At 43.1% G+C, this 26,797-nt stretch overlaps 1 protein-coding gene across 1 annotated transcript in view; it reads right to left on the bottom strand.

The window, feature by feature from the left end:
• LOC128661355 (gastrula zinc finger protein XlCGF66.1-like) overlaps window positions 1-26,797 on the bottom strand; it is a 158,523-nt gene that overhangs the window by 126,156 nt on the left and 5,570 nt on the right. Inside the window, exons 2-3 of the mRNA XM_053715619.1 lie at window positions 17,906-18,028; window positions 6,878-6,937 (exon numbers count right to left, since the gene is read on the bottom strand). Coding sequence (XP_053571594.1) covers window positions 6,878-6,937; window positions 17,906-17,998 — 153 coding nt within the window. The 5' untranslated portion in view covers window positions 17,999-18,028. The remainder of the gene's footprint in view (window positions 1-6,877; window positions 6,938-17,905; window positions 18,029-26,797) is intronic.

The following is a 26,797-nucleotide window of genomic DNA, read 5'->3' as shown; positions in this document are numbered from 1 at the left end:
TACTGAGAACAAGCAGAGACACAGACAGAAGGTAGGAAATACACACAGGGCCAGATGGGTCAGTAAAGTGAGTCACTGTGCCCTGACACTGATATAATGTCACATTCAGCGCTGACACAGGGACTGGTTCTGTCACACACTTTACTGACAGAGCCAGGAGAGTGTTACTGAGAACAAGCAGAGACACAGACAGAAGGTAGGAAATACACACAGGGCCAGATGGGTCAGTAAAGTGAGTCACTGTGCCCCTGACACTGATATAATGTCACATTCAGCGCTGACACAGGGACTGGTTCTGTCACACACTTTACTGACAGAGCCAGGATAGTGTTACTGAGAACAAGCAGAGACACAGACAGAAGGTAGGAAATACACACAGGGCCAGATGGGTCAGTAAAGTGAGTCACTGTGCCCTGACACTGATATAATGTCACATTCAGCGCTGACACAGGGACTGGTTCTGTCACACACTTTACTGACAGAGCCAGGAGAGTGTTACTGAGAACAAGCAGAGACACAGACAGAAGGTAGGAAATACACACAGGGCCAGATGGGTCAGTAAAGTGAGTCACTGTGCCCTGACACTGATATAATGTCACATTCAGCGCTGACACAGGGACTGGTTCTGTCACACACTTTACTGACAGAGCTAGGAGAGTGTTACTGAGAACAAGCAGAGACACAGACAGAAGGTAGGAAATACACACAGGGCCAGATGGGTCAGTAAAGTGAGTCACTGTGCCCTGACACTGATATAATGTCACATTCAGCAGCTGACACAGGGACTGGTTCTGTCACACACTTTACTGACAGAGCCAGGAGAGTGTTACTGAGAACAAGCAGAGACACAGACAGAAGGTAGGAAATACACACAGGGCCAGATGGGTCAGTAAAGTGAGTCACTGTGCCCTGACACTGATATAATGTCACATTCAGCGCTGACACAGGGACTGGTTCTGTCACACACTTTACTGACAGAGCCAGGAGAGTGTTACTGAGAACAAGCAGAGACACAGACAGAAGGTAGGAAATACACACAGGGCCAGATGGGTCAGTAAAGTGAGTCACTGTGCCCTGACACTGATATAATGTCACATTCAGCGCTGACACAGGGACTGGTTCTGTCACACACTTTACTGACAGAGCCAGGAGAGTGTTACTGAGAACAAGCAGAGACACAGACAGAAGGTAGGAAATACACACAGGGCCAGATGGGTCAGTAAAGTGAGTCACTGTGCCCTGACACTGATATAATGTCACATTCAGCACCTGACACAGGGACTGGTTCTGTCACACACTTTACTGACAGAGCCAGGAGAGTGTTACTGAGAACAAGCAGAGACACAGACAGAAGGTAGGAAATACACACAGGGGCAGATGGGTCAGTAAAGTGAGTCACTGTGCCCTGACTCTGATATAATGTCACATTCAGCGCTGACACAGGGACTGGTTCTGTCACACACTTTACTGACAGAGCCAGGAGAGTGTTACTGAGAACAAGCAGAGACACAGACAGAAGGTAGGAAATACACACAGGGCCAGATGGGTCAGTAAAGTGAGTCACTGTGCCCTGACACTGATATAATGTCACATTCAGCGCTGACACAGGGACTGGTTCTGTCACACACTTTACTGACAGAGCCAGGAGAGTGTTACTGAGAACAAGCAGAGACACAGACAGAAGGTAGGAAATACACACAGGGCCAGATGGGTCAGTAAAGTGAGTCACTGTGCCCTGACACTGATATAATGTCACATTCAGCGCTGACACAGGGACTGGTTCTGTCACACACTTTACTGACAGAGCCAGGAGAGTGTTACTGAGAACAAGCAGAGACACAGACAGAAGGTAGGAAATACACACAGGGCCAGATGGGTCAGTAAAGTGAGTCACTGTGCCCTGACACTGATAATAATGTCACATTCAGCGCTGACACAGGGACTGGTTCTGTCACACACTTTACTGACAGAGCCAGGAGAGTGTTACTGAGAACAAGCAGAGACACAGACAGAAGGTAGGAAATACACACAGGGCCAGATGGGTCAGTAAAGTGAGTCACTGTGCCCTGACACTGATATAATGTCACATTCAGCGCTGACACAGGGACTGGTTCTGTCACACACTTTACTGACAGAGCCAGGAGAGTGTTACTGAGAACAAGCAGAGACACAGACAGAAGGTAGGAAATACACACAGGGCCAGATGGGTCAGTAAAGTGAGTCACTGTGCCCTGACACTGATTATAATGTCACATTCAGCGCTGACACAGGGACTGGTTCTGTCACACACTTTACTGACAGAGCCAGGAGAGTGTTACTGAGAACAAGCAGAGAAACAGACAGAAGGTAGGAAATACACACAGGGCCAGATGGGTCAGTAAAGTGAGTCACTGTGCCCTGACACTGATATAATGTCACATTCAGCGCTGACACAGGGACTGGTTCTGTCACACATCTTTACTGACAGAGCCAGGAGAGTGTTACTGAGAACAAGCAGAGACACAGACAGAAGGTAGGAAATACACACAGGGCCAGATGGGTCAGTAAAGTGAGTTCACTGTGCCCTGACACTGATATAATGTCACATTCAGTGGCTGACACAGGGACTGGTTCTGTCACACACTTTACTGACAGAGCCAGGAGAGTGTTACTGAGAACAAGCAGAGACACAGACAGAAGGTAGGAAATACACACAGGGCCAGATGGGTCAGTAAAGTGAGTCACTGTGCCCTGACACTGATATAATGTCACATTCAGCGCTGACACAGGGACTGGTTCTGTCACACACTTTACTGACAGAGCCAGGAGAGTGTTACTGAGAACAAGCAGAGACACAGACAGAAGGTAGGAAATACACACAGGGCCAGATGGGTCAGTAAAGTGAGTCACTGTGCCCTGACACTGATATAATGTCACATTCAGCGCTGACACAGGGACTGGTTCTGTCACACACTTTACTGACAGAGCCAGGAGAGTGTTACTGAGAACAAGCAGAGACACAGACAGAAGGTAGGAAATACACACAGGGCCAGATGGGTCAGTAAAGTGAGTCACTGTGCCCTGACACTGATATAATGTCACATTCAGCGCTGACACAGGGACTGGTTCTGTCACACACTTTACTGACAGAGCCAGGAGAGTGTTACTGAGAACAAGCAGAGACACAGACAGAAGGTAGGAAATACACACAGGGCCAGATGGGTCAGTAAAGTGAGTCACTGTGCCCTGACACTGATATAATGTCACATTCAGCGCTGACACAGGGACTGGTTCTGTCACACACTTTACTGACAGAGCCAGGAGAGTGTTACTGAGAACAAGCAGAGACACAGACAGAAGGTAGGAAATACACACAGGGCCAGATGGGTCAGTAAAGTGAGTCACTGTGCCCTGACACTGATATAATGTCACATTCAGCGCTGACACAGGGACTGGTTCTGTCACACACTTTACTGACAGAGCCAGGAGAGTGTTACTGAGAACAAGCAGAGACACAGACAGAAGGTAGGAAATACACACAGGGCCAGATGGGTCAGTAAAGTGAGTCACTGTGCCCTGACACTGATATAATGTCACATTCAGCGCTGACACAGGGACTGGTTCTGTCACACACTTTACTGACAGAGCCAGGAGAGTGTTACTGAGAACAAGCAGAGACACAGACAGAAGGTAGGAAATACACACAGGGCCAGATGGGTCAGTAAAGTGAGTCACTGTGCCCTGACACTGATATAATGTCACATTCAGCGCTGACACAGGGACTGGTTCTGTCACACACTTTACTGACAGAGCCAGGAGAGTGTTACTGAGAACAAGCAGAGACACAGACAGAAGGTAGGAAATACACACAGGGCCAGATGGGTCAGTAAAGTGAGTCACTGTGCCCTGACACTGATATAATGTCACATTCAGCGCTGACACAGGGACTGGTTCTGTCACACACTTTACTGACAGAGCCAGGAGAGTGTTACTGAGAACAAGCAGAGACACAGACAGAAGGTAGGAAATACACACAGGGCCAGATGGGTCAGTAAAGTGAGTCACTGTGCCCTGACACTGATATAATGTCACATTCAGCGCTGACACAGGGACTGGTTCTGTCACACACTTTACTGACAGAGCCAGGAGAGTGTTACTGAGAACAAGCAGAGACACAGACAGAAGGTAGGAAATACACACAGGGCCAGATGGGTCAGTAAAGTGAGTCACTGTGCCCTGACACTGATCAGCGCTGACACAGGGACTGGTTCTGTCACACACTTTACTGACAGAGCCAGGAGAGTGTTACTGAGAACAAGCAGAGACACAGACAGAAGGTAGGAAATACACACAGGGCCAGATGGTTCAGTCAAGTGAGGTCCACTTTGCCCTGACACCTGATATAATGTCACATTCAGCGCTGACACAAGTGACTGGTTCTGTCACACACTTTTACTGACAGAGCCAGGAGAGTGTTTACTGAGAACAAGCAGAGACACAGACAGAGGTAGGATATACTCACAGGGCCAGATGGGTCAGTAAAGTGAGTCACTGTGCCCTGACACTGATATAATGTCACATTCAGCACTGACACAGGACTGGTTCTGTCACACACTTTACTGACAGAGCAGGAGAGTGTTACTGAGAACAAGCAGAGACCACAGACAGAAGGTAGGAAAATACACACAGGGCCAGATGGGTCAGTAAAGTGAGTCACTGTGCCCTGACACTGATATAATGTCACATTCAGCGCTGACACAGGGACTGGTTCTGTCACAACTTTACTGACAGAGCCAGGATAGTTGTTACTGAGAACAAGCAGAGACACAGACAGAAGGTAGGAAATACACACAGGGCCAGATGGGTCAGTAAAGTGAGTCACTGTGCCCTGACACTGATATAATGTCACATTCAGCGCTGACACAGGGACTGGTTCTGTCACACACTTTACTGACAGAGCCAGGAGAGTGTTACTGAGAACAAGCAGAGACACAGAGAAGGTAGGAAATACACACAGGGCCAGATGGGTCAGTAAAGTGAGTCACTGTGCCCTGACACTGATATAATGTCACATTCAGCGCTGACACAGGGACTGGTTCTGTCACACACTTTACTGACAGAGCCAGGAGAGTGTTACTGAGAACAAGCAGAGACACAGACAGAAGGTAGGAATACACACAGGGCCAGATGGGTCAGTAAAAGTGAGTCACTGTGCCCTGACACTGATATAATGTCACATTCAGCGCTGACACAGGGACTGGTTCTGTCACACACTATACTGACAGAGCCAGGAGAGTGTTACTGAGAACAAGCAGAGACACAGACAGAAGGTAGGAAATACACACAGGGCCAGATGGGTCAGTTAAAGTGAGTCACTGTGCCCTGACACTGATATAATGTCACATTCAGCGCTGACACAGGGACTGGTTCTGTCACACACTTTACTGACAGAGCCAGGATAGTGTTACTGAGAACAAGCAGAGACACAGACAGAAGGTAGGAAATACACACAGGGCCAGATGGGTCAGTAAAGTGAGTCACTGTGCCCTGACACTGATATAATGTCACATTCAGCGCTGACACAGGGACTGGTTCTGTCACACACTTTACTGACAGAGCCAGGAGAGTGTTACTGAGAACAAGCAGAGAAACAGAAGGTAGGAAATACACACAGGGCCAGATGGGTCAGTAAAGTGAGTCACTGTGCCCTGACACTGATATAATGTCACATTCAGCGCTGACACAGGGACTGGTTCTGTCACACACTTTACTGACAGAGCCAGGAGAGTGTTACTGAGAACAAGCAGAGACACAGACAGAAGGTAGGAAATACACACAGGGCCAGATGGGTCAGTAAAGTGAGTCACTGTGCCCTGACGCTGATATAATGTCACATTCAGCACTGACACAGGGACTGGTTCTGTCACACACTTTACTGACAGAGCCAGGAGAGTGTTACTGAGAACAAGCAGAGACACAGACAGAAGGTAGGAAATACACACAGGGCCAGATGGGTCAGTAAAGTGAGTCACTGTGCCCTGACACTGATATAATGTCCACATTCAGCGCTGACACAGGGACTGGTTCTGTCACACACTTTACTGACAGAGCCAGGAGAGTGTTACTGAGAACAAGCAGAGACACAGACAGAAGGTAGGAAATACACACAGGGCCAGATGGGTCAGTAAAGTGAGTCACTGTGCCCTGACGCTGATATAATGTCACATTCAGCACTGACACAGGGACTGGTTCTGTCACACACTTTACTGACAGAGCCAGGAGAGTGTTACTGAGAACAAGCAGAGACACAGACAGAAGGTAGGAAATACACACAGGGCCAGATGGGACAGTAAAGTGAGTCACTGTGCCCTGACACTGATATAATGTCACATTCAGCGCTGACACAGGGACTGGTTCTGTCACACACTTTACTGACAGAGCCAGGAGAGTGTTACTGAGAACAAGCAGAGACACAGACAGAAGGTAGGAAATACACACAGGGCCAGATGGGTCAGTAAAGTGAGTCACTGTGCCCTGACACTGATATAATGTCACATTCAGCGCTGACACAGGGACTGGTTCTGTACACACTTTACTGACAGAGCCAGGAGAGTGTTACTGAGAAACAAGCAGAGACACAGACAGAAGGTAGGAAATACACACAGGGCCAGATGGGACAGTAAAGTGAGTCACTGTGCCCTGACGCTGATATAATGTCACATTCAGCGCTGACACAGGGACTGGTTCTGTCACACACTTTACTGACAGAGCCAGGAGAGTGTTACTGAGAACAAGCAGAGACACAGACAGAAGGTGGGAAATACACACAGGGCCAGATGGGTCAGTAAAGTGAGTCACTGTGCCCTGACACTGATATAATGTCACATTCAGCGCTCACCTCTCCGCTCAGCCGGTGATTGCTGCTGTGGGAGGGCCTCTTCTTCACAATGGTGTATTCCTATAATATGTATGAGAGAAATCATCAGACACCATTTGCCTGGACTAACAAGTTCTTCTTCACGTCTCTTGATCATCACAACACAAATAAATAAATAAAATATAGTGGATAATGTTGTGGGGCCTCTATGGATAAAAGCTGCTAAAGACTGAGGACATAAGCTCAGACATTGCTGGAACATTTGAGAGGGTCTGATGGGGCGGGGGAAGCTGAGCCATTGGTTGATAGGAGGTTCCTTCGGTGCTGGGGCCCCTTGGGTATTAAGGCTTTGTTTGTAGTTGGGGTCATGCAGAGGGGCCGTTAGGTTCTGGGGGGAGTTTTGGCTGTAGAGGTCCTGTAGTAGGGCTTTGTATGTGTGGGCTTTTTCTTTATGGTGGAAGGGGTCTTGGGTGCCAGGATTAGTATTTTGTTGTTTTGCAGCAGTAGCAGAGAGTTGTGCAAGTTAGTGAGCTTAGAGGGACTACTTTATTTTTTTATTTAAACAGATAGATAACGCCTTTACTACCCATATCCCAGATTTTAAACCATTAAAGCTCCCCCTGTTACTAAGGCCCATGCAGGTCGCCTCTTATCTTGTGCTTTTTATCAGCTTTTCACAGCAAGACAGTGCAAGTCCATGTGCCATATAGATAACATTGTGCTCACTCTGTGGAGTTATGCAGAAACCAGACACTAGTTTGTGAAAATGAAAGTTTGTAAAAAGCACTGAGATAAGGGGCAGCCTGCAGAGGCTTAGATACAGGTAATAATAAAGCAAAAAGTATATTAGTGTAACAGTGATGGTCATGCACAACTGGTGAATGGCTAATAAAGAGATTATCTATCTTTTTAAACAATAACAATTGTCAAGTAGACTGTTCCTTTAAAAGAGAGAATCTTTCAGAATAAACTTTTATGGCTCAGATAGAGCAGCAGTTTTAAGACATTTTACAATTTACTTCTATTATCACATTTTGCACAATCTTTTTATATTCACTCTTACTGGGGATCCTACTGAGTATGTGCACAAGTTCACAGGGTATACGTATATTAGTCTGTGATTGGTTGATGTCTGTCACATGATACAGGGGATCCTACTGAGTATGTGCACAAGTTCACAGGGTATACGTATAGTAGTCTGTGATTGTTTGATGTCTGTCACATGATACAGGGGATCCTACTGAGTATGTGCACAAGTTCACAGGGTATACGTATAGTAGTCTGTGATTGGTTGATGTCTGTCACATGATACAGGGGATCCTACTGAGTATGAGCACAAGTTCACAGGGTATACGTATAGTAGTCTGTGATTGGCTGATGTCTGTCACATGATACAGGGGATCCTACTATGTGCACAAGTTCACAGGGTATACATATAGTAGTCTGTGATTGGTTCATGTCTGTCACATGATACAGGGGATCCTACTGAGTATGTGCACAAGTTCACAGGGTATACGTATATTAGTCTGTGATTGGCTGATGTCTGTCACATGATACAGGGGATCCTACTGAGTATGAGCACAAGTTCACAGGGTATACGTATATTAGTCTGTGATTGGCTGATGTCTGTCACATGATACAGGGGATCCTACTGAGTATGAGCACAAGTTCACAGGGTATACGTATATTAGTCTGTGATTGGTTGATGTCTGTCACATGATACAGGGGATCCTACTGAGTATGAGCACAAGTTCACAGGGTATACGTATATTAGTCTGTGATTGGTTGATGTCTGTCACATGATACAGGGGGCCGGCAAAATGGGAGAAAAAATAAATTTGTCAGAAAAAAAAATCTACTCTTTATTTGAAATTCAGAGTAGGTGTTATAACTTTGTTATTTTATTATGCACTTGTTAATTATGCAATTCTACTGCATTGAGTGATCCTTTAAAGGGACATTAAACCCAAATGTTTTAATTCATGATTTAGAAAGAGAATGCAATTTCAATCAACTTTTTAATTAACTTCTATTATCTAATTTGTTTCATTCTCTTGATATTCTTTGTTGAAAAGCATATCTAGATAGGCTCAGAAGCTGCTGATTAGTGGCTGTACATAAATACCTCTTGTGATTGGCTCACACATGTGCATTGCTATTTCTTAAACAAAGGATATCTAAAGAATGACACAAATTAGATAATAGAAGTAAATTGGAATGTTGTTTAAAATTGTATTCTCTATCTGAATAATGAAAGACAAAATTTGGGTTTAATGTCCCTTTAAGTTAGTGTTAGGGTTTGTCAGTTGGTGTGGGTGAGCCGAGGTTAGCTTTAGTAAAAAGAAAATGTATGCTTACCTGATAAATGTATTTATTTTTTGACACAATGAGTCCACGGATCATCTAATTACTATTGGGAATACTTCTCCTGCCTAGCAGGAGGCGGCAAAGAGCACCACAGCAAAGCTGTTAAATATCACCTCCCTTCCCTCCCACCCCAGTCATTTGACCAAAGTAAAAGGAGAGAAAGTAACAAGGTGCAGAGGTGTCTGAAGTTTATAACAAACCAACAACCTGTCTATAAAACAGGGCGGGCTGTGGACTCATCGTGTCAAAAAAGAAATAAATTTATCAGGTAAGCATAAATTTTCTTTTCTTTTTAATGACACAATGAGTTCATGGATCATCTAATTACTAGAGTAAACAGATGATACAGGAGGGACAAGACAGAGAACCTAAATGGAAGGCACCACTGCTTGAAGAACCTTTCTCCCAAAAGTGGCCTCAGCCGAGGCAAAAGTGTCAAATTTATAGAACTTTGAAAAAGTGTGAAGAGAGGACCAAGTTGCAGCCTTGCAAATCTGTTCCACAGATGCTTCATTTTTGAATGCGCATGAGGAAGCAACAGCCCTTGTAGAATGAACCGTAACTCTCTCTGGAGGGTGCTGTCCAGCAGTCTCATAGGAAAAAAAAATATGATACTCTTCCACCAAAAAGACAGAGAAGTAGCCTTGGCTTTTTGACCCTTACGTTTTCCCGAGAAAACCACAAACAAGGCAGAAGACTGACGAAAATCCTTACTCGCCTGTATGTAAAATTTTAAAGCACGTACCACGTCTAAATTGTGCAGAAGCCGTTCCTTCTGAGAGGAAGGATTAGGACACAAGGAAGGAACAACAATCTCCTGATTAATATTCAGGTCAGAAACTACTTTAGGAAGAAATCCCAATTTAGTACGTAAAACTACCTTATCCGAATAAAAAATAAGGTAAGGAGACTCATACTGCAATGCCGAGAGCTCTGACACTCTACGAGCAGAAGAAATAGCAACAAGAAACAAAACTTTCCAAGATAACAACTTAATATCTAAGGAATGCATAGGCTCAAACGGAGCCCCTTGAAAAAACCTTAAGAACTAAATTAAGACTCCATGGAGGAGTAACTGGTTTGAACACAGGCCTGATCCTGACCAAGGCCTGACAAAAAGATTGCACATCTGGTACGTCCGCCAGATGCTTATGTAACAAAATAGACAAGGCAGATATTTGACTTTTTGGGGAACTTGTCGATAATCCTTTCTCCAAACCTTCTTGGAGAAATGACAAAATTCTAGAAATCCTAACTCTACTCCAAGAGTAGCTCTTGGATTCACACCAATAGAGATATTTACGCCATATATTGTGGTAAATATTTCTAGTTATCGGTTTACGAACCTGAATCATGGTCTCTATAACCGATTCTGAAAAGCCCCGCTTGGATAAAATTAAGCGTTCAATCTCCAAGCAGTCAGCTTCAGAGAAACTAGATTTGGATGAAGAAATGGCCCTTGAAGTAAAAGGTCCTTCCTCAATGGAAGTCTCCATGGTGGAAGAGACGACATGTCCACCAGATCTGCATACCAAATCCTGCGAGGCCAAGCCAGTGCAATGAGGATCATCGATGCCCTCTCCCTGCTTTATTCGAGCAATGACCCGAGGAAGAAGAGCGAATGGAGGAAATAGGTATGCTAGACTGAAGGTCCAAGGTACCGCCAGGGCGTCTATCAGTACAGCCTGAGGGTCCCTGGACCTTGATCCGTACCTCGGAAGCTTGGCATTCTGTCGAGATGCCATGAGATCCAATTCTGGCTGACGCCATTTGAGAATCAGACTGGAAAACACTTCACACAATTGTCCACCCTTGGGATATGGATCGCCGACAGACAGCAAGAGTGGGTTTCCGCCCACCAAATTATTTTGACTACCTCTGTCATTGCTAAGGAACTCCGCGTTCCTCCCTGATGATTGATGTAAGCCACTGAGGTTATGTTGTCCGACTGGAACCTGATGAACTGGGCCAAGGCTAACTGGGGCCAGGCCAGAAGAGCATTGAAGATCGCTCTCAGCTCCAGAATGTTTATAGGCAGAACAGACTAACTGAGTCCAAACTCCCTGAGCCTTCAGGGAGCCCTAGACTGCTCCCCATCCTAGAAGCTGGCGTCTGTTGTCACAATCACCCAGAAGGGTCTGCGAAAGCAGGTTCCCTGGGAGAGATGATCCTGAGACAACCACCATTGAAGAAAATTCCTTGTCTCCTGCTCCAGTAGAATTTGTGGAGACAAATCCGTATAATCTCCATTCCATTGACTGAGCATGTTTAACTGCAGAGGTCTGAGTTGGAAACGAGCGAACAGGATGATGTCCATTGCCGCCACCATCAGCCCGATTACCTCCATGCACTGAGCCACTGATGGCCGAGGCGTGAACTGAAGCGCTAGGCAAGAATCAAAAATCTTTGATTTCCTGACTTCTGTCAGAAAAATCTTCATTGATAGGGAATCTATTATGGTTCCCAAGAAAGTTACTCTCGTTTTCCAAATTTACCTTCCAAGCGTGAGATCACAGGAAGGATAACAACATTTCCGTGTGGGACCTTGCTAGTTGAAAGGATGGCGCCTGGACCAGGATGTCATCCAGATAAGGCACCACTGCACTGCCCTGTAATCAGAGCACCGCCAGAAGAGATCCCAGAACCTTTGAGAAAAATCTGGGAGCTGTGGCAAGACCGAAGGGAAAAGCCACAAATTGGAAGTGTTTGTCTAGAAAGACAAACTAGAAACTTGTGATGATCCCTGTGAATGGGAACATGCAGGTACGCGTCCTGTAAATCCACCATTGTCATGAATTAACCCTCTTGGACCAAAGGGAGAATGGAACGAATAGTTTCCATCTTGAAGGATGGTACTCTGAGGAATTTGTTTAGACTCTTGAGATCTAAAATTGGCCTGAAGGTTCCCTCTTTTAGGGAACCACAAACAGATTGGAATAAAATCCCAGACCCTGTTCCTGTATCGGAACAGGAACTATCACTCCCAGGTCAGAGAGGTCTCTTACACAGTGTAAGAACGCCTCTCTTTTTGTCTGGTCTACAGATAATCTTGAAAGCAGAAACCTGTCTCCGGGAGGAAAACCTTTGAACTCTAGTTTGTATCCCTTGGACACTGTCTACTGCCCAGGGATCCTGAACATGTCGAACTCAAGCCTGAGCGAAGAAGGAAAGTCTGCCCCCTTCAAGATCCGGTCCCGGATCGGGGGCAGGCCCTTCATGCTGTCTTTGATTCAATAGCAGGCTTCTTGGATTGTTTTCCCTTATTCCAAGAATGATTGGGTCTCCATGAAGGTTTAGACTATTCCTACTTGGAAGCGGAAGAGGAAGAATTTCCCTTGAAATTTTGAAAGGAACAAAAATTACTCTGACATCCCTTTTGCTTGTTTTCTCTTATCCTGAGGAAGGAGATGACCCTTACCTCCCGTAATATCAGAGATTATTTCCGTCAAACCCGGTCCAAACAAAGTCTTCCCTTTGTAAGGAATCGCTAAAAGTTTAGACTTAGAGGATACATCCGGAGACCAAGGTTTTAACCATAAGGCTCTGCGAGCTAGAACAGAGAAACCTGAAATTTTTACTCCCAGTTTTGTAAGGGAAGCATCCATAATAAAAGGATTAGCCAATTTAAGAGCTTTTATCCTATCCTGAATCTTATCCAGGGGAGTGTCTGTCCTAATAGCATCAGACAACGCATCAAAAAAAATATGCCGCCGCCGCACTAGTGAGTAACCCCTCTAATCTTTGAAAGCACAACTATCCTCTATGGGTATAGTAGTTCTCTTAGCTAGGGTGGAAACAGCTCCTTCCACCTTGGGGGCTGTTTGCCAAGCCTCCTTAACCGAGTCGACTATGGGAAACATCTTTTTAAATATAGGAAATGGAGAAAAAGGGATATCCGGTCTCTCCCACTCCTTAGCAATGATCTCAGAAGCTCAGTCTGGTACCGGAAAAAAACTCTATTAGGATTAACAACGACCATGGAGTCGCTGTCGTCCAATGTAGCTAAAACCTCCTTAAGTAACAGACAGAGGTGTTCTAGCTTAAACCTGAAGGACACAACTTCATTATCAGCAAGAGGAATTACACTGTCAGAATCTGAAATTTCACCTTCAGATGCTACTACGGTAACCTCCTCCTCATGCTTTTTGGAGGGGGCATCTGAAATAGCAACAACTGCGTCAGAAACCTCGCTTACTGAATGTCTGATTTTCCTCTTACGCTTTCCCTGCAACATTGGAAAAGCAGATAACGCATCTTAAACTGCAGAAGCCATAAAAGAAGCAATGTCTTGTAAAGAGCACTGCATGTGAGGGTGGTAAAATTTGGGACGCTTGAGGAGAAAGCTGCAGCATATACTGAACCTCGTCATTAGACTCCTGGACAACATCCACTTTAGAAAATGTTGGCTCAGAAAAAAGTTTATCCCTATAATTTAAAGTCCTCTCAATACATAAGGAACAGAAAGGGATTGGTGGTTCCACATTGGCATCAAAGCACAAGGAACAAGTGACATTTTGCAAGGCCCCTTGGTCCATTCTGGTTCACAATGGGTCAATTATCAAATAAAAACCTTAATTTTATTAAAAAAAATTTAAGTGAGAAAACGTTCATGTCTCTTTAAATTTAAAAGTGTAACTTTTTTTACCGGAGATTGCAGAAATAACAAATCAACAAATTAATAGCAATAGAGCACCTCTACACCTCAGCAGCTTTGCTGAGGTGCCTACCTGACTCGCTATACTGGAGCTTATTCTTCCCCTTTTATTTCAAGAAGACGATCCGGAACTCAGCAGGAGAGGAATGTAGACGATCTCCGGTCCTAGAAACACATGCTTGTCAGAGAATCATGCGTTCCTAGGCAGACCTTGAAGATCTATATCCATGATGTGTCTCACTCTGAGGCGCAATGAAAGTGGCGCGCAACTCAGATTACCGCTTTACAATGATCGGCCCATTGTGGGCGTTGCCAATAAAAAAAACAATCTCCCGGTCGGCATTTTTCTAAGTTAAACCGCCGGGAGATTCTGTTACCTACCAGAGCCATCTTGTTAAGCCTTCTCTCTCAGCCCCAGTGCCTGCATCATAAAGGCTGCCAAACAGTCCTCTCCAGTCTAGGAGAGTTTACATGTCCTACAAACAATAAAGTGCCCCTTTTTTACTCTAAGACCTTTATAATGGTTTGAAATAGAGTGCTCACTTCTTTCTGAGTGTATTTCTTTTTGTTGCCCCAGAAATAATAAAGTCAGCACTTACCTCGTACATCTACCTGACAGCAAGTCAGCTCACCAGGCTTGAGAGGTCCTCTCCCTCACATCGACCTGTGGAAAAAATAAAGACTGAGTAATTTCACTCAGGTTTTATGAGTTAGGGCAGCATAAATTACATGGGAGACGTAGTGAGAATTATGTCCCACCAGTTCCCATTGCTCTAAAGCCACCACTGCTCTACTGAAGAGACTGATATGGACTACAGCTACACCCTAGGACAAAGCAGCACAATCTTGTACTACTTTAAAAATAATAAACTCTTGATTGAAGAATCTTTTCTAACACCTAACTTTACCACGTCCTTGCTCTTAACGTAGGCAAAGAGAATGACTGGGGTGGGAGGGAAGGGAGGTGATATTTAACAGTTTTGCTGTGGTGCTCTTTGCCGCCTCCTGCTGGGCAGGAGTGGTATTCCCAATAGTAATTAGATGATCCGTAGACTCATTGTGTCATTAAAAAAAAAAGAGTCTGGGAAAGCTGAAGTTAGGATTAGTGAGATGGCCTGGGTCAGATAAAGTTAGGGTTAGTGAGATGGTCTGGGTGAGGTAAAGTTAGGATTAGTGAGACGGTCTGTGTGAGGTAAAGTTAGGATTAGTGAGATGGTCTGGGTGATATGAAGTTAGGGTTAGTGAGATGGTCTGGGTGAGATAAAGTTAGGGTTAGTGAGATGGTCTGGGTGAGATAAAGTTAGGGTTAGTGAGATGGTCTGGGTGAGCTGAGGATAGGGTTAGTGAGATAATCTGGGTGAGCTGAATTAGGGTTAGTGAGATGGCCTGGGTGAGATAAAGTTAGGGTTAGTGAGATGGTCTGGGTGAGATAAAGTTAGGGTTAGTGAGATGGTCTGGGTGAGATAAAGTTAGGGTTAGTGAGATGGTCTGGGTGAGCTGAGGTTAGGGTTAATGAGATAATCTGGGTGAGCTGAAATTAGGGTTAGTGAGATGGTCTTGGTGAGATAAAGTTAGGGTTAGTAAGATGGTCTGGGTGAGATAAAGTAAGGGTTAGTGAGATGGTCTGGGTGAGCTGAGGTTAGGGTTAGTGAGATGGTCTGGGTGAGATAAAGTTAGGGTTAGTGAGATGGTCTGGGTGAGCTGAGGTTAGGGTTAGTGAGACGGTCTGGGTGAGCTGAGGTTAGGGTTAGTGAGATGGTCTTGGTGAGATAAAGTTAGGGTTAGTGAGATTGTCTGGGTGAGCTCAGGGTAGGGTTAGTGAGATGGTCTAGGTGAGATAAAGTTAGGGTTAGTGAGATGGTCTGGGTGAGATAGTTAGGGTTAGTGAGATGGTCTAGGTGAGCTGAGGTTAGGGTTAGTGAGATGGTCTGGGTGAGCTGAGGTTAGGGTTAATGAGATGGTCTGGGTGAGCTGAGGTTAGGGTTAGTGAGATGGTCTGGGTGAGATAAAGTTAGGGTTAGTGAGATGGTCTGGGTGAGCTGAGGTTAGGGTTAGTGAGATGGTCTGGGTGAGATAAAGTTAGGGTGAGTGAGGTGGTCTGGGTGAGCTGAGGTTAGGGTTAGTGAGATAGTCTGGGTGAGATAAAGTTAGGCTTAGTGAGATGGTCTGGGTGAGCTGAGGTTACGGTTAGTGAGATGGTCTGGGTGAGATAAAGTTAGGGTTATTGAGATGGTCTGTTAGAGCTGAAGTTAAGGTTAGTGAGATGGTCTGGGTGAGCTTAAGTTAGGGTTAGTGAGATGTCTGGGTGAGATAAAGTTAGGGTTAGTGAGATGGTCTGTGTGAGCTGAAGTTAAGGTTAGTGAGATGGTCTGGGTGAGCTTAAGTTAGGTTTAGTGAGATGGTCTGGGTGAGCTGAGGCTACGGTTAGTGAGATAGCCTGGGTGAGATAAAGTTAGGGTTAGTGAGATGTCTTGGTGAGCTGAAGTTATGGTTAGTGAGATGGTCTGGGTGAGCTGAGGTTAGTGAGATGGTATGGGTGAGATAAAGTTAGGGTTAGTGAGATGGTCTGTTAGAGCTGAAGTTAAGGTAAGTGAGATGGTCTGGGTGAGCTTAAGTTAGGGTTAGTGAGATGGTCTGGGTGAGATAAAGTTAGGGTTAGTGAGATGTCTGGGTGAGATAAAGTTAGGGTTAGTGACATGGTCTGGGTGAGCTTAAGTTAGGGTTAGTGAGATGGTCTGGGTGAGATAAAGTTAGGGCTAGTGAGATGGTCTGTTAGAGCTGAAGTTAAGGTTAGTGAGATGGTCTGGGTGAACTTAAGTTAAGGTTAGTGAGATGGTCTGGGTGAGCTTAAGTTAGGGTTAGTGAGATGGTCTGGGTGAGATAAAGTTAGGGTTAGTGAGATGTCTGGGTGAGATAAAGTTAGGGTTAGTGAGATGGTCTGTGTGAGCTGAAGTTAAGGTTAGTGAGATGGTCTGGGTGAGCTTAAGTTAGGGTTAGTGAGATGGTCTGGGTGAGATAAAGTTAGGTTTAGTGAGATGGTCTGGGTGAACTGAGGCTACGGTTAGTGAGATAGCCTGGGTGAGATAAAGTTAGGGTTAGTGAGATGTCTTGGTGAGCTGAAGTTATGGTTAGTGAGATGGTCTGGGTGAGCTGAGGTTAGGGTTAGTGAGATGGTATGGGTGAGATAAAGTTAGGGTTAGTGAGATGGTCTGTTAGAGCTGAAGTTAAGGTAAGTGTGATGGTCTGGGTGAGCTTAAGTTAGGGTTAGTGAGATGGTCTGGGTGAGATAAAGTTAGGGTTAGTGAGATGTCTGGGTGAGATAAAGTTAGGGTTAGTGACATGGTCTGGGTGAGCTTAAGTTATGGTTAGTGAGATGGTCTGGGTGAGATAAAGTTAGGGTTAGTGAGATGGTCTGTTAGAGCTGAAGTTAAGGTTAGTGAGATGGTCTGGGTGAGCTGAAGTTAGGGTTAGTGAGATAGTCTGGGTGAGCTGAAGTTAGGGTTAGTGAAATGATCTGTTAGAGCTGAAATTAGGGTTAATGAGATGGTCTGGGTGAGCTGAAGTTAGGGTTAGTGAGATGGTCTGGGTGAGCTGAAGTTAGGGTTAGTGAGATAGTCTGGGTGAGCTGAAGTTAGGGTTAGTGAGATAGTCTGGGTGAGCTGAAGTTAGGGTTAGTGAGATAGTCTGGGTGAGCTGAAGTTAGGGTTAGTGAGATGGTCTGGGGAGCTGAAGTTAGGGTTAGTGAGATGGTCTGGGTGAGCTGAAGTTAGGGTTAGTGAGATGGTCTGGGTGAGATGAGGTAAGGATTAGTGAGTAATCTGGGTGATATAAAATTAGGGTTAGTGAGATGGTCTGGGTGAGATAAAGTTAGGGTTAGTGAGATGGTCTGGGTGAGCTGAAGTTAGGGTTAGTGAGATGGTCTGGGTGAGCTGAAATTAGGGTTAGTGAGATAGGTCTGGTGTATCAGAAGCAGCACAGTAAATAGGACCAGTGTCACATGGTATTACCCAGCAGCTAGCAGCTCTCACCTCTCCGGTCAGCATGCAGATTATGCCCAGCGCCTGACTCAGGAACTGTTCTGCTATCTGCTTTCTGTATGTGTTCATCGTGTTCTTTGTCATTGACTGAGTCAGATGCTATAAATGTGACACCTGTGAGAAGAAAGAAATACGGCAACATGAGAGAATAATCAGAGCTCTTCCTGTATTTTTATTATGGTAAAGAGATGATTATGTGATACTAAACATATTTATTTCACTTATACACAATCTAATACTACACGTGACCAGCTGCATGTAGAGCAGATAACATATAAAGTGATAACATGTGACAATCTTTATATAGCAGGTTTGTAAACGTTATGGGGTGACACATTTATTTAATATTAGTATCATGAGGAGCAAGAGAAGGGGGCTGTATACAGGAATCTGCAGAGTTATCTGATAAATCAGGAAACAAATGTAAAATACTAAGTGCCACAGGTCCCTGGTTACCAGTCATCCAGTAATTATGGGATTATCCCAAACTGGTAGCTCTGTCCTGCTGCCCCTCAGTTCTTCATCTGCTGTTTATGCTCAAGCCAGAGTCTGCACCGAATTACATAACCCCCATATTACCTTGATCATAGGATACAATTACAGATTATAGGAAGCTGCTTAAGTGAGGACACAACAAATACTGGGCACCAAGTAAGTATCTGCACTACTCTATGTGCTGTAAGACTGGTCCTTATACCTACTACCCACTGAACAGCTGTGCTTCATATAATTATATATATTGTATTACTCTGGGATGTGACTTCCTCTTCATATTTAGTTAAATGGCTTCATGTCACCCCTTACTTTTCACCTCTCTTAACACCATTAAGATAATCATAAATGGTCAATTATAGCAACAGTAATAATAATAATAATAATAATAATAATAATATCTATAGCAATAACAAACACGTTTTTTAACAAACTTTTCCCCAGTTATGTCACAACCTGTATGAGGCACCATGCAGACTGACTTCCTGTGACCCCAGCACATACACAAGTGAAAAACATAATTTATGTAAGAACTTAACTGATAAATTAATTTATTTCATGGTGGTGAGAATTGTAAGTTGTTACGTATGGGATTTACATTCCTACCAGGTGGAGGCAAAGTTTCCAAAACCTCAAAGCCTATAAATACCCCACCCACCTCACTCATATCTAGTTTAGAGTGTTGGACTTCCGGCGAGAGGCGGGGCTAGCAGCACGCCTGCATCTTTGCGCCTCCGCACCAAGCTTAGGCTTGTACATCGCCAGGCGCAGGTATCCTTGGCTACAGTGAGTTCCACAGGCCCGGATTACAGAACCGCATCGCGGGCGCCTCAGAAGTCAGCGGACAAAGAAGGCTCCCAAGCAGTAGCAACTCCATTCCTAATCCTGATAAGCAGGCGGATTGTAATAGAAGTTCCGCGCAGCAAGTAACCAGAGGTAACTCCACCCCAACACAGAAGTTTGGCGATGTCCGATAGTGCGGTCTCCGGCCGCAGGATTCAAGCACACGTTAGGGAACGTAAGTCTTTGAGTACAGCGGTCCTTGCTCGCTGCTCATTCCCTAACCTGGACAAATCGAAGGAGAATAAGTGGAGAGGACAGCTCTACTCTGGTCGGTATCTTTGACCAATACAGGTACCTTTCAAGAGCGAGTGTGCCCATGGTTGCGAGGAATTGGCAGCACCACTCATCTGATACTGTTAACATTAAGTTTGTCAAGTAGTATTGTGGGTGGAAGGAGTTAAACACGTTGCCTGGTAAAACTAAGGCTGTAAATGTACTACATTGTATACATGCATCTATCAGTCTGCAGAGGTTGTTCACGTTAAGCAAAGGGTTTTTCAGATACAACCCGTGTACCATAGACTTGCCTGATGAACTGTACAGCAACATAACACAGTAAGGCACTTTACTTTATTGGCGGATATAGCCTGTTATTCCTTACTCCCATAACCCTCCGGATAGGAGACTGAAATACAGGGATCTCCCATAACCCTACGGGGTAGGAGCAAGTAAGAGTCAATATCCCTGCATCGTTAAAGGAAGGCTTCAGTCAAAGATTGTTTCCCAAACAGGAGTTATCTCTCTGAAATTAAGCCAGTCTGTCAATATCTAATTACTACGTCAAATAGATATTAGAGACTAAAGTCATAGACTTACCTGGGTTCTTTGTAAAAATATAAGAACAATTTAATACAACCCCGGGAATACGAAGGGCTATGCAGCCTGCAAAGATACTGGACATTTCTATGGCAATAGATACCCTTAAGGATTAAAGGGGGTTTTATACTTCTATATTCATGGACAGATTTGTTCAGATATGCTATATTAAGGGTTATAATATAAATATCAAGCTATTGCTTTTGCGGAATGCATGTGAATAAGGCTGTGTTATACTTGATTTGTATGATATTGGTATGTCTGAATTTACTGAAGCACACCAACAGTACCAATATATAAATTATTGAGTGACTAATTAAGGTCACCATTATTATCGATAAGAGAACTGGTTTGTAGATAAACGTTATATGGTTGGTCCTTAATAAAATATTGTGGAATATTTGAATATACCCTATAGTATAGTAAGAGGGAATAATGTGTTTTTGGGTTCTTTTTTGTTTTTCCCATATGGTATAATTGCCACTTGTCTATATAAACAAAACGAAGATTTACCCAGGTATAATTTGCAAGAAATAATCGTAGATTTAATTAACTTGAGTTATAGATATTATTGGAATACATATTGTATAATTCTGTATGCACTGTATAATTCAAGGTTTCTTGTTGGTATATAAATGATACAGACTCATATCTAGTTTATTGTATAGCCAAAAAGTGAGGTGTAAAAAAGCCACCCAAAAAAAGAGGTACAGAAAAAAAGATGTTCAATTTAAACAAATTTTAACCTGCAAAAGGGTGGGGCCTCGTGGACTCTAGCCACCATGAGAGAAATTAATTTATCAGGTAAGTTCTTACATAAATTATGTTTTCTTTCATATAGGTGGCGAGAGTCCATGAGTTGTATGTATGGGATATAATACCCAAGATGTGGAAGTTCACGAGTAACAATATAAGGGAGGGATAAATTAAAAAAGCTTTTTTCGATGAGAACTTTAATCCAAAAAATTAAATCTTTTAAGATCAAAATATATAGGCACCAGTATCAAATAGTGACAACTGCCTGAAGAACCTTTCTATCAAAAGCTGTATCTGAAGAGGCTAAATCATCAAAATGGTAAAAATTTGTAAAAGTATGCAAAGAAGACCATGTGGTTGCTTTGCAAATTTGATCAACTGAAGCTTCATTCTTGAAAACCCAAGAAGTGGCAACTGATATAGTAGAATGAGCTGTAATTCTGTGGCAGAGATTGGCCCGCCTCCAAATAAGCTTTGTGAATTAGAAGTTAGAACCAAGAGGCTAAGAAATAGCAGAAGCTTTCTGACCTTCCTTGGAACCAAAAAAAGAGAACAAAACAGACTATAAGTTGTTCTGAAATCTTTAGTAGCAGCAACATAAAATTTCAAAGCTCTAACAACATTTAAAAGCTCTAACAATATCCAAAGTCCTTTTAGTCTCATTCTAAGGAGTAGGACACAAGGAGGGAATGTTCCCTGATAATGTTGTTAAAGATTACAACCTAAGGAAAAAATGTAAAAGTAGTCCGCAAAGCTGCTTTATCTTTATGTAAAATCAGATATGGAGACTCACAAGAGAGAGCAGACAATACAGAAACTCTTCTAGCAGAAGAGATAGCCAAAAGAAACAACAAACTTTCCAAGAAAGTAGCTCATGTCCAAAGAATGCATAGGTTTAAAAGGAGGAGCCTGTAAGAACTTTAACACTAGGTTAAGACTCCATGAAGGAGAAAAGGATATAAAAAGAGGTTTAACACGAGTTAAAGCCAGAGCAAAACAAAGAATGTTTGGAAGATGAGCAATTTATCTGTGAAACATCACAGAAAGAGTAGATTTGTCCTTTAAAGGTACTAGTAGATAAACTTTTATTTAAACCATCTTGAAGAAAGTCTAGGAGTTCTAAAGGAATGCCTAGAGGAATCATGAGTGGAACACCAGGAAATATAAGTTTTCCTAACTTGTAATAGATTGTCCTCGAGACAGGGTTTCGTGGCTCAATCATGGTGTTAACCACAGAGTCAGAAAACCTCTTGACTTAGAACAAAGCGTTCAATCTCCATGCCATTAAGTTGAGAGCTTATAGATCTGGATGAAAGAAAGAATCTAGAGACAGAAAATCTGGTCTTAGAGTAAGATGCATAAACATCCAAAAGCTGGTATGCTGTATATAACTCATTTATTACAAAAGGGCATTAAAACATGGCTCACAATAACTGTTAATGCCCTGCTCCATGCCAAGAGTTGCCATCCCCGTCATATCAATTATGGGGTGGCTAAAGGACAATTCATACGAATCAAGAGGAATTGTTCGGAGGAGAAATAATTTTTGGCAGAGAGCAGGGCATTATGGAGTAAGTTAAAAGCCAGGGGGTTCCCAGATAGACCTATTAGAAAAGCGTACAGGGAGGTCTTAAGAATACCAAGAATTGACCTATTAAACCCTAAGTTGAGTAGAGAGAGCACAAATAAAAGGAAAACAAGTCAGATTTCTTTTATTACTACATATTCCAATCAATATAGGGAGGTATGTAACATTATCAAGAAGAATCTACCGATTCTCAAAGCTGATGACCTTCTTAAGGATGTTATAGATAAGGGCTGTAGGTTTGTTTCAAAAAGGAATATTACCATTGGGAATCTGGTTTCACCCAGTGCTCTAAGAAAACCAAATAAACAGAGCAGCTGGCTTACTAGTAAAGGTCATTATAAATGTGGTACACATAGATGCATAGCATGCAGCCATACTTTGATAAATAGGGTGTTTCAGTCACTCTATACACAAGTATTTGATTGTAATTTTTGCACTAATTGCGTTCAGGAATATGCAGTGTATATGATAACATCTACCTCCTGTGAAAAACAGTATGTAGGGTGCACGACACAGGAGACACGTGTCAGAATACGTGAAGACCTAAATGATATAGAGAGAGGCAGGACGGTAACGGGTGCATCAAAACACTTCATATATGAACATGATGGAGATGTTAGGTCATTTACATGGATGATTATAGACCACAAAATCTAGGGGCGGCAGTAGAACCACAGAAAAATTTAAAAAAGAAGCGTTCTGGATTTTTAAATTGCATACACGCAGGCCATTCGGCATGAATATTGAGGGAGATCTAATCAATTATTGGCAATAATAAATCTCCAATATAGGCTCTGATTTTTACAAAAACCTTAGTGAGATTTATAGTCTATTATAGATACCAGATGTGAGACTACATAGATCCAGGATCAACAGTTTGGGATGTTATTGGTAATTCACAATAACAAACATATTGAACTCAAGATGGGAAATGATAAGGTAAACCATAATAACTGTATGTTGCATTGCTGAGCCCATACAAAAGGAGATCAAAGGCAACCTTTCATTAAAGCATGTAGTATAATAATTGCAATCCTTAAGGATACATACTGTATATACATGCTAAATGAATCTTAGGGATTAACAATTATAAGCCCATGATAAGCCATATATAAAAAAGTCATGTGTAGTTTTGTAGAGACAACTATATATGGGTCTAAGGGCTAAATAATAGTTCCTAAGATTGGGGTAATAGACATCAGTCAGCATATAACATGCAATAGAGAGTTCTAAATACATATGGGGTATCCCAAAGCAAAATAAAAAACATTACAAAGAATAATGAGTAACACTAATGATAAATTATTCTATAAGTGTGTTCAAATAAATGTGTTAGAACTAATGATTCAGTTTAACAAAACAAAATAATTTTGTATTGACACAATTGCATATTAAGGTGTAAGGAATGCTATTCCTTTAATTGCAGGGACAGGTATTGGGCATGTGTCATGGCAACCAATCAGATTGTAAGGAGGTGAATAAAAGCATCCAGGTATTAAAGCTAAGTAGTGTCTATGAATAAGGCCACTTGGGGACGAAACGCATCAGACTAGTCTGTCCATGACCGTGCCAACTATTCATTTTATTGTGAGCCATGTTTTAATGCCTTTTTGGAATAAATCAGTTTTATACAGCATACCGGTTTTTGGATGTTTATGCATTGATCGGCATTGGAGAGTGCTGTCCGGATATCAGGAACGCAAGCATTAGCTAATAACCCGAGGAGGCTATGGGTTGTCCCACAGAAAGCCGCCAGGACCAGTGACACCCGGACCGAAGTTCTAACACCCACAGCAGAGCAGCAGGAGCCCCCATTATATTGGCAGAGAGCAAGCCACATGACTGGATGACGTCAGACACCGACAACAGGTACAGAGAAGAGCAAGCTACAGGGGGTAACGGAGCAAAGGAAATGTCCGTTACAAGCCCTGTAAACTAGCAGCTTGGAGGCCCGCGGACTGCATGCTTAGGGAGAAAGGTGAGAACAAGTACTTATTTGCATTGCAGGTGACGAGTCGAGGACCGTATTGGGGGTGTCACTGGAGCGGCAAGGTATTTTTGACATTGATTTAACTACTGATTGTCTTAGAATAAGATGCCATGACGGGCAACTGGACATCCGAAGTAGATCTGCATACCAAATCCTGAGAGGCAAACACAGGAGTTATGAAAATTACAAATGACCGTTTAATTTTCATTTTGGAAATAACTCTGGGCAGCAGAACTAGAGGAAATATGTAAGCATAGTGGAATGACCAAGGGACTGCTAAAGCATCCATCATCTCAGCCTAAGGATCTCTGGATCTTGCCAGGTACCTGGGAAGTCTCTTGTTCAAACGAGAGGTCACCAGGTCTATTTCTGGGGGGGGGGGGGACACATATTTGAGCAAATTGAAAGAATACATCCTGTTGGAGAGACCATTCCCCCAGATGTAGAGATAAGGTTCATTCTTCAATAGAGGCCAAGCCTGAAGAGTCTTGAAAAGAGCACGGAGTTCCAAGATATTGATCGAGAGCCTTGGCTCCCAAACATTCCTGACTCTTTGTTCAGTCAGAGTCCCCCAGACTTCTCTCCAACCTGTAAGTCTTGCATCTGTGAAGATTACAGACCAGGTTGGATGAGCAAAGTAAGTCCCTTGAAGAATAGAGTGATGGTTAAACCACAAGTCAGAGAAAGTCGTGTGTATGGATCCAAGAATATCAGTTGAGAGACCGAAGGTTTTGACAAGCTGAAACCAATTTCATTTGTCTCTTTTCTGTCAGCGAAAGAGCCATGGACACCAAGGGGCCGATTTATCAATGGCCAAACGGCCCTTAATGCCCCTGTTTCCACGCAAGCCTGAAGGCTCGCCGGAAACAGCAGTTATTAAGCAGCAGTCTTAAGACCAATGCTCCTCAACTGGTCTGCCTGCTCTGAGCGGCAGACAGCAATCAACCAGATCCTATATGATCGGGTTGATTGACACCCCCTGCTTCAGGTCCAAAAAATTGGTCTGAAAGAATTCTCTTCCTTTGGTACTGAAGACATTGGAGTAAAAACCCTTTCCTTATTCTTGTGAAGACACTGGGACAATCACCCCCATGAATTCTTAGATGAGAGACACATGTTAGAAAAGTCTGAGCTTTAATTGGTGGTTTAGGAACATGAGTTAGAAACAAACGTCCCATACGAGGTTTGATTTTGAAACAAATTTGATATCCCTGAGAAATTATATTCTGGATTCAGGGATTTTGGGCATATTTTGATGGTTCCTGTAAAAAGTTAATCTGCCCCCTACCAGAAGAACTGGGATGGGGGCCGCACCTTCAATCCTGTCTTTAGGACAGGATTTGGTTTCTTGAAATGCTTGGATTTATTCCAATTTAAAGACGGTCTCCAGATAGAGCCAGGGACTTTAGGAGAGGGGGAAGGCTAGGGGGCTTACATTTTCCTTTAGACTTATAGTCTTGAGGCAGGAAAACTGACTTACCTACAAGTAATGGAGGAAATAGATTCTTACCTAATCTAATTTAAGATACCATATCAGCATTCCAAGATTTAAGCCATAAATTCTTCTAGAAAGAATAGTTAAAGGACATAGTTGAAATATTGATTGTGATATCAAATACTGCATTGCAAATAAAAAGAATGGCTTGTTGAAGTAAATGAAGAATGTTACAACATGCAGGATCTATAGAGAATCGCTGAGCAAGACTAGATAGCCAAAAAGTATAGGTAGCAGCTACATCAGCAATAGATAGGGCTGGCCTAAGGACATAACCAGTATGTAAATGAGCCCTCCTAAGATAAGATTTAAGTTTCCAATCTAAAGGGTCTTTTGAAAGAAGTACTGGAAACGAAGTATGTTTGCTAGAGAAAAAATAGCCCCATTAACTTTGGGGAAAGTTTCCCAAAGCTCTAGACTAGCTGTAGGTAAAGGATACAATTAAAAAAAAAAAAAAAACTTAAAGAAGGGTTAAAAAGAGATATCTGGTTTGACCTATCAGCATTCCATTCTATAGAGATTAAATCAGAAACCGCATCAGGAAAAATCTGAGGGAGATTAACCAAAGTCTTATATACCGAAAGTAGAAGTAACAGGGATTATTATCAGAAGGTTCAATCCCTAAAGTGACTAAGACGGCTTTTAAAATAGAACGAACATGCTAAATTTTAAGAAAAGAAGAATTATCTGGTTCTGTATCAGATGAGGGAGTCTCAGGAGAGGAATCCTCATCATTAGAAGATACGTCAGTAATTATCTGTTCAGTACATACATTACTAGATAAAGGCAAAACATGGGCGACCTTATTCGCTTATTTGAAGGCAGAATCTCAGTCAGGGCCTCTTCAAAAGTAGCAGAAATAAATCCACTCATTGCTGGGGGTACGCAATCTGCATCCATCAG

The sequence above is a fragment of the Bombina bombina genome, chromosome 5 (genome assembly GCF_027579735.1).
Source record: "Bombina bombina isolate aBomBom1 chromosome 5, aBomBom1.pri, whole genome shotgun sequence".
Taxonomy (NCBI): Eukaryota; Metazoa; Chordata; class Amphibia; order Anura; family Bombinatoridae; genus Bombina; species Bombina bombina.
This window is presented reverse-complemented; position numbering and strand designations above follow the sequence as displayed.